Source organism: Pimephales promelas, chromosome 19, assembly GCF_988280905.1.
Source record: "Pimephales promelas chromosome 19, fPimPro1.hap1.1, whole genome shotgun sequence".
In the NCBI taxonomy this organism is placed as follows: Eukaryota; Metazoa; Chordata; class Actinopteri; order Cypriniformes; family Leuciscidae; genus Pimephales; species Pimephales promelas.
In genome coordinates this window covers 11613406-11625611 of record NC_142787.1, presented here as the reverse complement: position 1 = coordinate 11625611, position 12206 = coordinate 11613406, and the positions used below count along the sequence as shown (strand labels likewise).

Genomic DNA, 12206 nt, shown 5'->3' with positions numbered 1-12206 from the left:
GGCTGAATTGTCTATTATTCAAGTTCTCAACGGAAGAATGTCCGGCTGTGAGGCGTTCGGAAAAATAGGTCTATAGTTTTACAACGAATGGTAAAACACCTGTTGGAAAGCATCTTTTGATGCGATTTTTGTGTGAGCATATCAGTGAACACCCCAGACCACTTAGTGAGTTTCACGTCTTTGTAAACTAAAGTTTTATGCGTTTTTATGAATGATTGTTCCTGTGCACCTATGCTACCATTATAAAGGTGGGGGGTGCTAACACAGAAACCGAAAATTCTTGTGACAGCAGCATCTGTCTAAAAAACAATCTTAACTATTCTATTTCATCAGAAATGATCTTAAAACAGAGCTTTAATTGTAAAATACTGAACTTGTCCTTTAAGTCAGAGCACACACTCACCATTCAGGTCTGGATGGACAACATGGCAGTGGTGTCCTACTTAAATCGCCAGGGCGGTCTCAGGTCAAACAGGTCAAACAAAACAGTTTCTTTTCCATTTTGGCGAGTTCATAATCCACCGTCATTCAACTATTACATTACTTCAATAGGAGCAACATTTCCTTGTTTTAAGTAGTCTAGTTAGGCTAATAGAATGTCAGTTAAAGCAAGTGTTAATGCAAGTGTCGTTTTTTCATTATTAGGCAAGTGGTGATTTTCATTAGGGTATTAGGCACCATTCACATATACTGTAGCGCCTAAAAACGCAAGGTGCCGCGTTCTCCTTTTTCCAAAGCGCTAGGGCGGTTGCACTCCGGTTGGTTCTTGTCACGTGACCAACGGTGCGCTCCATACGGACACCCTTGGAAAAAACGGGCGCTCACACCTACATTTAAAATAACGAACTTGAGCGCGCAAAAGACGCGATAAGTGAACACTGCATGCCCTTAGGCTACCTTGAATAATTTCATTCATGACTTTTCTCTCTCTGCCTTTTTAGAATTACACTTCACTGGGGCCTGCACAAACATTTCATGATATAGCCTATGCATTTCGATGACATTACTTTTTTATTATTATTATTTTGTGTAGGACACAGACATATTTAGATGTCGTAATTCCATGATTTGTTGCTGTGTTATGTTCCGCATGATGGCCCTGTCATCTAACAACCAATCACTGTGATCATTGCGAGGAAGCTCGTGCATGAGAATAGACGTCATCCATAGCAACGAAGACTCACTCTTAGTTTAGGAGTTGTCATTTTTCCTTACTAAGAGTAGGTCTGAAAGGCGTTGTGAATAACTTTTAAGAGAAAACTCCTTGCTAAAATATTTTAGTGCAATTTAGGAGTACTCCTAGTGGTAAGATAAATGTTTTTGTGAATACGGCCCCAGTTCATCTTGTATTGAGAATGAGGAGTCACGTGCCGATTTAGGCGGGGTCTGAGCCGGTCGGCCATGATGGTAGGAGACGCTATCGGTTACCAGGGGCAACGCCTTTAGAACCCCACAGAGACACTACTAAACATTCCAGAGCTCTTTCATTTTCACGCATTTATTATTTTGGCAAGACAGAGACGATCTAAGAATACGACAAAAAAGGAGTAATGCAAAAAGATAAGGCGAAAGAAAAGGGACCTTACAGGAACAAACTCACACAAAGCGCAAAACAGCTGTATTTGGAGAAGCAGCGTCAAGATATTTGTTCTTTTGCACTAATAACAGTATTATTATTTTATTATTATTACTTATGTTGTCCATGAAACTTATAGTCCAAATATACATATATTTCAGTTCTCAATAAATACTGTTAAGCCATATCTGTCACGGGCGTGGGTGCAGGCTGGAGAGGACGAGGAGTCAGGATTCAAATAACAATAAGATTTATTCCAAATAGAGGACGGAAGACAAGTTCCACGTACACGCAGGGTAACATTCAACATTGACCGACAAGGACAGAATGAAACAGAGGGAACTAAATACACAGAAGAATCAGACATAATGAGGTGAAGACAGGTGATACAGATGAACAGGACGCTTAACGGGAGGCTGATGAGGGAGTGAGTTCAGGTGTGCAGACGAAAGGATTCTGGGAAGTGTAGTGCAGATGACGCAGACAGGATGGTGCAGACGAAGACTGTGACAATATCAAGTTGTTTCAAACATTTATTTCAAAGAAATAAAAAGTAATGAACTAGGCACTCAAACAACACTTTTGCGTATGTTCGTTAAGGCACAGCAAACAGTGAAAATCGTATAATAAAGGCATCAGCCAACCAAGCAATCTGGCGCGTCTCCTCGTCTGTCAGGCCAGAGACTCCCTGATGCTGTGTCCATTTCGGTAACCTAAAAAACTGTATTCCATTGTTCCTATGTTTTCCAAATGTCTCGTGTGAGTTACTGGAGGAGTTTTTTTAACGCAGCAGTTACTTTCAGGCATGGTAAAACAGTGCGGTATTGTGAGAAACTCCTCTACTACCTGTTGTGTATTGATGTGACGTCATCAACGTCATTACGTACAGAGTAACGATAAAGGAGGGATAAAAGTTCAATCTGGTGTCCGTGTGGTTTGATCCGAAATACCTAGATAGGATACAACATTGGCGACGAGAATGCTACAACAAGGATTCACTCGTTAGTTAAATCAAAAAAGTGAGTTAGAGACGTACGTCACGCCGAAGTTTATAGCAGTTCTGAAGTCTGGATGATATACAGCACGTGTGAAAGATGGACGGTGTTCCTAAGTTCGACTGCTACAGTGATCCAGCCACGTTGGGTCCACGATGGACAAGATGGTTAAATGCATTAAAGCTTTTTGCCAATGGAAAAGGTTTGATCCTGACTGACGATGCACCTGACGCTACAAAGCAAAGAAGGCGAGCCTTGCTTTTACATCACGCTGGGACGGATGTGCAGGATATTTTCTCCACACTCGCTGACACAGGAGGACCAACTGATTACGTGCAGGCAGTGACAGCATTGAATGCATACTTTGTGCCTCAGTTAAACACGGCGTTTGCAAGACAGTCTATTTATCAGCTAAAGCAGAAAACGGGACAGACCGTGCAACAGTTCGCCACATGTTTAAGGCAAGCGGCAAACGATTGTGATTTTTGAGCTGATAAAGACAATCAAATTAGAGATGCTGTTCTGAGTCGGTGCAGTCTGAATACGTGCGTAGGAAATTGCTGGAGGAAGGAACGGCTTTGACACTTGCTCGCATGCTTGAAATCGCAGCGCAGTGCGAACGTGTTGAACTGCAGTTGGCGGCGTTGCACGTTTCCCCAGACACTGAAGAGAAAGAGACGGTGAGTCTTGTGTCCAGAAAAGGAGTGAGAGATCAGAAAAAACGACTGCAATACAGTAAAAGTAGTGCTGATTCAAACAAATCCTGCTACAGATGCGGACAGACAGGTCATTTTGCAAAAGATTATAACTGTCCCGCACGTGGAAAATCATGCAGAAAGTGCAATGGAAAGATCATTTTGCGAAAATGTGTAAAACAAAGGAAAGTGTAAGGCAGACAGTGAAAAGAGTTGAATCAGAGGTGAAAAATCAAGACTTTGCATTTGTTGTAAGAGAAGAGAGCAACATGGACAGGATAACCTTTTCGGAGGGAGGTGTCAGATTACCCATGTTAGTTGACTCAGGAGCAACAAGCAACATAGTGGATCAAGGAACGTGGGAAATGCTGAAAGAGAAAAAGATCAAGTGCAGCTCTGCCAAATCAGAAAAAAAACTGTATGCATACTCAGCAAGTGAACCCTTACCAGTGAAAGGAGTTTTCTGGTGTGAGGTCGGAATTGGAAAACGCAGCACAACAGCGGAGTTTACAGTTATTTGCGGGAGAGGGGAGCCACTGCTCGGGAAAGAGACAGCAGTTAAATTAGGAGTGCTGAAAATTGGTGCTAATGTTGCTGTGGTGAGTGATGTGAACTATGATTCGACAGAAATACCCCACATTGTTCTGTGGAGTAGGCAAACTAGCACAAAACAAGTAAGTCTGCACATAGACAGCACAGTGACACCAGTTGCACAGCCCCTTAGGCGTGTCCCATTTCACCTCAGAGAGGCAGTTGAGAAAAAATAAATGAGCTGCTGCACATGGACATTATTGAAAAAGTCAATGGAGCAACCACTTGGGTAAACCCAGTTGTCATTGTACCCAAAGCGAACGGGGAAATAAGGATGTGTTTGGACATGAGACAAGAAAACACTGCAATCGTTTGTGGGCGGTTCCCGATCCCCACGGTGGATGAACTGTTGCAAGGTATGAATGGGTCAGTCGTTTTCAGCATGGGGGTATCATCAGCTGGAATTGACCCCGGAATCAAGAGACATCACCACGTTCGCCGTTCATAATGGCATATATAGGTTCAAAAGACTGGTGTTTGGAGTGTCATCAGCAAGTGAGCAGTACCAGCACGAAATAGCCACTGTTTTAGCTGGTATTGAAGGAGTAGAGAACATATCCGACGAACTCATCATCCATGCACCTGACAAAGAGGCTCATGAGAAAAGAATGCATGCAGTACTAAAGAGACTGGAAATCTGCGGCTTGACTCTGAATGGAGAGAAATGCCAGTTTAACATGGACAAATTGGTGTTTATGGGCATGCTGTTGTCAGTGAAAGGCATTGGCCCGACGGCCGAAAGGAGAGAGCCTGAAAACGTTTCAGAGGTGAGAATTTTTCTCGGTTTAGCTGGCTATAGTAGCCGTTTCATACCTCAGTTTGCGAGCATCTCAGAACCGCTGCGCAGACTAACAAAAAAAGACGCCAAATTTCATTTTGGAGCTGATCAGAAGCAAGCTTTCAAAACCCTTAAAGATAAGCTGGCTGAGGGCACAACACTGGCATACGTTGATAAGGACGCACCAACTAAAGTCATTGCCGATGCTGGACCAAAAGGGTGTTGGAGCCGTACTAGTTCAGAACCAAGGTGAGGGAATGGTTCCTATCTGCTATGTGAGCAGGAGCTTGACAGAGTGCGAAGCACTGGCTCTGGTCTGGGCATGTGAACGATTGCACCCTTACGTTTATGGCCGGAAGTTTGATCTTGTCACGGACCACAAAGCATTGGAAGCAATTTACAGCCCTCGCTCAAAACCATGCGCACGAATCGAAAGGTGGGTCTTGAGATTACAGCCTTATGATTGCACACACATAAAGCAGAGGAATATGTGCGGTTTATAGCAGTTTGTGCCACACCCAGCGCCCTGACCACCAAGGAAGTCGAACAGATCTCAGCCAATGATGTGGAATTACAGAGACTGAGAAGTGCTATTCAGACAGGGTGTTTGGATGACTGTCCTGCAAACAGACATATTGCAGGCGAGCTATGTGTCATTGGCCAAATAGTACTCAGAGGAACAAGAATTGTCTTGCCACAGTCACTGCGTGGGAGGGCGTTACAATTGGCGCATGAGGGTCATCTTGGTGTGGTAGGAACAAAACAGCACCTGAGAACAAAAGTTTGGTGGCCCAAAATAGACAAGGCCGCAGAGAGACTTGTGAGGACATGTCATGGTTGTCAGTTGGTAGCGAGACCAGATGTTCCTGAACCACTGTCACCCACAGTGATGCCTGAAGGGCCGTGGCAGGATTTAGCCACAGATTTACTTGGTCCGTTACCGGACGGACATTCGATTCTGGTCACTGTCGACTATTACAGCAGGTATTATGAATATGCAATCCTCAAGTCAACAACAGCAGGAAAAGTGATCGACTGTTTGGAAGACATTTTCAGTCGGCATGGACTTGCCTTAACAATCAGGTCAGATTGTGGCCCGCAGTTTAAATCCAGTCAGTTTCAGGCTTTTTGCCAGGAAAACGGAATACACCATATCAGAACAACTCCAAAGTGGGCGCAAGGTAATGGAGAAATGGAAAGACAAAATGCGTCACTGATGAAACGTGTGGGGATTGCCCATGCTGAGGGTCAGGACTGGAAAAGAGAGCTACGCAAATATGTGACTGTCTACAGGTCCATACAACAAACGCCACAACGGGCAAGAGCCCGGCGGAACTTCTTTTTCAGAGGAAGATCAGAGGGAAGTTACCAGACATCACAACTCCGTGTAGTGATCTTGAAGTTCGAGACAAAGACGCAGAACAGAAAGGAAAAGCCAAGATATACACAGACGAGGCGCTAAGACATCAGGCATAGCGGTTGGGGATCAAGTGCTTGTGAGACAGGACAAAACAGACAAATTCACAACAACATTTCACAGCACACCTCACAAGGTTGTACGCAGAGAAGGTAACAGTGTTGTTGTTCAGTCACCCACAGGAGCAAAATATGCACGGAATACGACGTGTCAAGAAGTTTCTGTCTGCGGAAACACGGTTTCTGTTCAGGAGCCCAGTAGCGAAATGGAGCAAAAGCGAAGTGCAGAGGAATGCAAAAGGAACAGTGAGACATTTCAGAGAGAGGAACAGATTCCTAAACTTTGTAGACCCCAGAGACAAATCAAATTGCCTGAAAGGTTTAGAGACTATGTTGTTGAATGACTGATGAAGGTTTGGCTATGCAAGGAGAAAAACAGATTCAGATTGAGAGTTACGTTGTGGTGCGATGTATCTGTTCAGAAAGCATTGCTTATGTTCTATCAAGAGGTACAGTGTTACATGTACTTTGAATGTTTTGAATAGTCTTAATCTGTAAGAAACTGTGAATGTTTAATTTGGGTAAGTTTATATTCAAGTAAAGGGGGGATGTTGTGTATTGATGTGACGTCATCAACGTCATTACGTACAGAGTAACGATAAAGATGGGATAAAAGTTCAATCTGGTGTCCGTGTGGTTTGATCCGAAATACCTAGATAGGATACAACACTACAGAGCTAAAACACACGTAAACAATACTATTTTGCCATGGGAATCCTACCAACATGGCGGAGAGGGGAGGGGCTCTGTACAATGACGTCAACTCCTCATTCTCAATACACTCAGTGTTTTACTGGAGTAGTATGAAGCTGCAGACTCAGAGACCTGCATCTACAGTCCCCCATCCTCATTTTTCGAGACAGCGCCTCCTATCAAATTGTATCAGATAAACATGTGAAGAACTTAAGCCAAAACGTGAGTAGGCTATCTTAAATTTCATTTAGCGAATCGTAGTAGCCTACTCGTTTGATTTTATTTTTTAATAAAACTAATTTAGCTCATCGATACAACATATGAATAGTCCATTTAATATTTGTAAAGGTAGTTTGTAGCAAGATTTGAGCCGTTAATGTTTTTTCGCCCTCTTCCCCCCTAAAATATTTAGATAGCTTACGTTTACGTTATCCTTTAACCTTTGACTTTTTTTTAAATATGTTATAAATGCTGCAGTTTTTTTTCCACTGCCCATTTTGTGCCCCCATATATTTCAAACCCACAAAGTTGTCCAAAGCAGAGCAGTGCAATATGGTAGCATTTGCAAACATCTTTTTCTTTTTTTTCCTTTCTTTTTGAAACATCATAAGACATGTGCTATCGGCCTGTTGTAGGCTATTCCACACCATACATCGATGGAGTTGCCCCTGCCGAATCCAGTCATTTATGATTATGCAAAGCGACTTATAAATGAGTTTTTTTAAAGCAATTGAAGACGAAATGTAAAGTCACGAACAGTTTTTTCTTCGTTTTTTCTTTATAGCAAGATGATGTTTAGGTGATCATTAAATAAAGTACAGAATTGTTTATTATTTGTGTTTTGTCTATTCTGATTTGTTTTGCTTCGCATTCAAAATATAAAAAAACAGATATTGTAGTGTTAGCATGGTAATGTTAATTAGACCATTATAGGTTGAACTGAAAGAAAAATTTGAATTTGAATTAAAAAAAATATAAAAAAACATTGTAGCAATGTAATATCACATACTATTTTTCTGAAGATAGTCGAATCTGTAATTGTATTCCTTCCATCAGTAACAATTAGTTTTTTTGGCACATGCATTAGCAAATATTTATTGGATAATTTATTTGGAGACCGTAATATTGCATCCTATTGTTTTTAATTGCATTTGGATAAGCAAGCGCTGTACTCTGTGTGCAGGTGTTATTCGATCTTTTGAACAGCAGGAGGCGCTGTGTTCAAAAAACAAAAGGGGGTCTGAGAATGCGGGACTCTGGGTGGGGGACTGTAGATGGAGGCTACAGTAGTCTGTAGCTTCATTATATTGTTTTACTGCGCATGTGCAACACAACAGAGGATCAATACGGGTGTCGGAAGAACAAAACATGCAACACTTACAATGCAGTTCACAACGATTTTAATAATTTCCCCTTGTCAAACAATCAAACTTCAATACTAATTTTAGATTAAATGTAATTCCATATTTTGCTTATTTACAAGTTATGGATGTGAACTTTGCTCACTTAGACACCTTCAGGCAATTCTTTTTCTCATGTTTCAGTAGATTAGAAAATTTGGTGAAACAATTCCCACATGAAGAGCACTGGTGTGATTTCTCTCCAGTATGAACTCTCTCATGAGTATTCAGGTTTCCTGAATGAGAGAAACTCTTTTCACAGTGTGAACACTTTTACGGTTTCTTTTCAGTGTGAACTCTCTGGTGTGTTTTTAAATTGCTGGATGAATTGTAGGTCTTTCCACAGTCAAAGCACACATAAGGTTTCACACCAGTATGAAGACGCTCATGCACTTTTAAAGAATGTAGTCGTGAAAAACACTTTCCACAAACAGAACAAAAGTGAGTTTTTGCAGCAGAATGAACATTAAGGTGTTTTCTTAAGTCTGATCCAAAAAAAAATGTTTTATCACACTGATCACAACCGAATGATCTCACTCCAGAGTGACGGCGCAGATGATCTTTGAGAGAGCCTTTCTGAGAGAAACTCTTTCCACACTGAGTGCATGTAAAAGGCTTTTCTCCAGTGTGAATCATCATGTGTTTATTCAGAAATGATTTATATCGGAATCTCTTTCCACAATCAGAACAGGTTAAAGATCCTTTGACTCCAGATTTTCCAGCTTGTTTCTGTGTGAAATTCTCTTCAGTCTTTAAAACGACTGCATTTCCATCTTCATTTGTGGAATAAAGCGTTTTTTGAAACTGATGCTGTTTGTTCTCATTCACTTCCATCAGGTCTAAAATAAACAATTTAAAATCTCATTATTCAATTAAACGATAAATGATAAACAAAAATAAACATGGTTCAAAATTTCAATTTGGCACAAACCAAGTTTACTACAGAGTCTACTAGGATCTAGTTTTAGATGTTATTTTTGTGTGAGTTTTCATCTTAAAGTTCCTCATTAGTCATTAAAGAGAATGAAGGAAAACACCAACCTATTTGTTCCTCTGTATCTTCATCTTTTATTCTACAGGGTTCTTCCTTAATCTCCATCTTTACAATAGTATGTTCGTAGTTTCTCCTGGAGTAATTCCTCCTGCGCGCTTCTTCTCTTCCTGTGGGAAGATGGGAATATTCCCCAGCATTTAAACTCTCATGAACGGCTGTGGGAGCTTCACTGACTGAAGGAGTGAATTGTGGTCGTTGTTGCTCATTTAGCAGATGATCATCACACTTAATCACTCGAGATTTTTCAGGCAAAATGTAAATTCAGTGATTATGGAATTTGCCTGTTAAGTGGTGATGCACAATTATTGTCATTCATTTGCATCTTACATTGAGTATAGAATTTCAGTTACAAAGAAAAATTGTGTGACTTAATTGAGTGACTTAAGTAATTAACACGTTTCCTTAAGTAGTAATTTAAGGTAATCATATTTAAGGTGTGTGGGGATGTGTATGTGTGTATGTGTCAATAGCGTGTGCTCTGTAGGCATATTGATATTTTGCCCCTGGTGAAGTGAAGTCCATGCAGGAGGAGCAGTGTGCACTGCATCGCGTTTGAGCGCGAGCTGTGTGGTGCATGTCCGTTACCATCCTGATCACTGTACCTGAAACACAGATAAATCTATGCTAACTTGAAGCTATCCTAACTCTATGCTACTAACTAAATAGGCTATTCAAAATATACTAAATAACTATATAAATGCTATGCTAAATACAGTAGATGCTACAATACTCTATCCTGATCGTTTTCAATACTCGTAATTCCAACTCTTGACTCGCAGTGGTTTTGACGAAACTAGATGATTTTTTAACTGTCGAGGGCATGGTAGCTGTAGCTCGTACCAATGGCGTGGTTAGTTGAAACCTGCGTACATCACGAAGAACCACAAACATCCAATAGGAAAATTCAACTGCAGTAGCCACCGTTCAACCTGAAGAGGGCAGCACTAAGACGTTTTTACACCATATATTGTAGAAATAAAACATTTTATACCCAAATGTCAAAAAAGTTACTCGAATCAATGATCAGCAAAAAAGCCCCATTCTTACAGATCATTAAAAGTAACCCGTAATGTGATTAAACTGGTGACTGGCGGCTCTGACATGACAGTTCTGGCTAACAGGGTATTCAGCACTAAAGTGAGCACAGATGGAAATTGCTGGTCAAGCTCTGTGGCCACCGGAGCTTGTCTCATGTTGTCCCGACCCAAAAAGGATTAGGCGAAGCACCACCATCTACCACTCCCACAGTAAACTGGAACCTGCTCCACAATAATGCATAGTCCAGAAAGTCAATGAACGAACTTCGAGGTGCATCATGAATTAGCCTATCCTTGAGAAGAGGGTAAGTCCGTAACAGAAAAAGTCTATGAGAGCACAGTCCGGTAGATCAGAAGCATTTGCCACATCAAGGAAAATGTGTACATGTTCTTCAAGTGTGCGGTCCCCTTGACGCTTACGAACTAGTTCAACTGCTGGATTCATGATGAAGTCTTCTGTATGATGTGGTGGTAAGACAGAATTCAGCAGAGAGAGCGAGAATCCAAACGCAGTTTATTAACAAATATAATCCAAGGTCATAGTCCATACCAGGCAGAGGGTCAAGCACTTGTAATCAGAGCAAATACAATCCACTGAGGCAGACTGAGGAACAAGAAATCCAAAACTCAGGAAAATATAAAGAAACCAGAACTGCTCAAAATACTGACAGAGTGAAAACCAAACCAGCAAACAAACAAGACTTCATACTGAATGAAGGCAAAAGGCATTTAAATAGACAGGTTGATGACCAAATGAAACAAGACACAGCTGAAACAGATAAACTAATAATGAGCAAAGGATTCTGGGAAATGAAGTCCGGGAAAAACAGAGTCTAATGTAAATGGTGAGGGATTAGGATGTCATCAGTTGGCACATGATGGCACCTGGAGCTGACAGATGTAACAGTTTTATAATATGCTATTCCCTATTAGGAAAAATAAGATCTATCAAAGTCTGATAGTACTGGTCACTCTTGTTGGCTTTTTTATCAACTGATCATTATTAAATTTGGACATCATTGTTTTTAACTTTTGTCTTCCTCTTTTATCTGCCCAGTTTATATTAAAATCACCATAAAATATTGTTTCAATATCAAACATTTCCAATAGGTCCTTCATATCATCATTAAAAGAAAGAGTGTGTGATGGGGGAATTATATAAAACAACAATATTAAATTGCATTTGAGGAGAAAGTATCACTTTAAAGGCTTAACATTCAATATTTGTATTTAGATCAACTCTTATACACTTGGAAATGAACCATCACTAAACTGGAATAAGAGAAGAAGAATCATGTAATTCTTAGAATTTTTACAGACTAAAGACTAAAATGTTACTCTGAGCGGCTTTAAACATTCGGCCACTGATATAGAATTCTCCCAATAAAATTGGTCTGATAAACAAAGCAAATTAATTCAGTTAAACTGATTCATGAATCACGATTCAACTAGTACACAAAATTTGCTCAGAATAAGTTAAATTTAATTACTTTTTTAGACAAAAGTGTTTATCAAAATATAACATCCATATAGCTGTAAATGACCTTTTTCGTAAATAGATAGCAGCTGTAAAACAAGTATCCATTTCATCTTTTCAGAGTCCATATTATGAGAGGAATCGCATCATTAAATATGCATAAAAACTACTAGAGCCATTTTTCCCAAAACAATTAGTGTTTACTACTACTACTGGTTCATTAGCAATGCATAATACAATGTTAAACCCCTTGAATTAAAAATAAATTAAATATACTCATTTTTTTCCATTTTATTTTCATTTAAATTTTATTCATTTTTAATTCTCATATTTCCACAATGTGCAGAGAGTGATTCAATCCAGTAAAGTCTTCAATATGTTCTCAATGCATCACCTCTAAACAGCAAGTTTGTGATATGAATATTTGATAGACT

At 40.2% G+C, this 12206-nt stretch overlaps 2 protein-coding genes across 2 annotated transcripts in view; one reads left to right on the top strand and one right to left on the bottom strand.

Moving 5' to 3' along the window:
• The window catches only part of LOC120473974 (uncharacterized), a 152035-nt gene that overhangs the window by 19356 nt on the left and 120473 nt on the right, over positions 1–12206 (top strand). The window lies entirely within an intron of this gene.
• On the bottom strand, positions 8222–9382 carry LOC120473988 (uncharacterized). The gene is made up of 2 exons (XM_089123879.1): positions 9246–9382; positions 8222–9043 (listed from the first exon to the last, which is right to left on the bottom strand). The coding sequence occupies exons 1-2, from the start codon at positions 9301–9303 to the stop codon at positions 8478–8480; spliced, it is 624 nt and encodes a 207-aa protein (XP_088980005.1). The 5' UTR covers positions 9304–9382; the 3' UTR covers positions 8222–8477.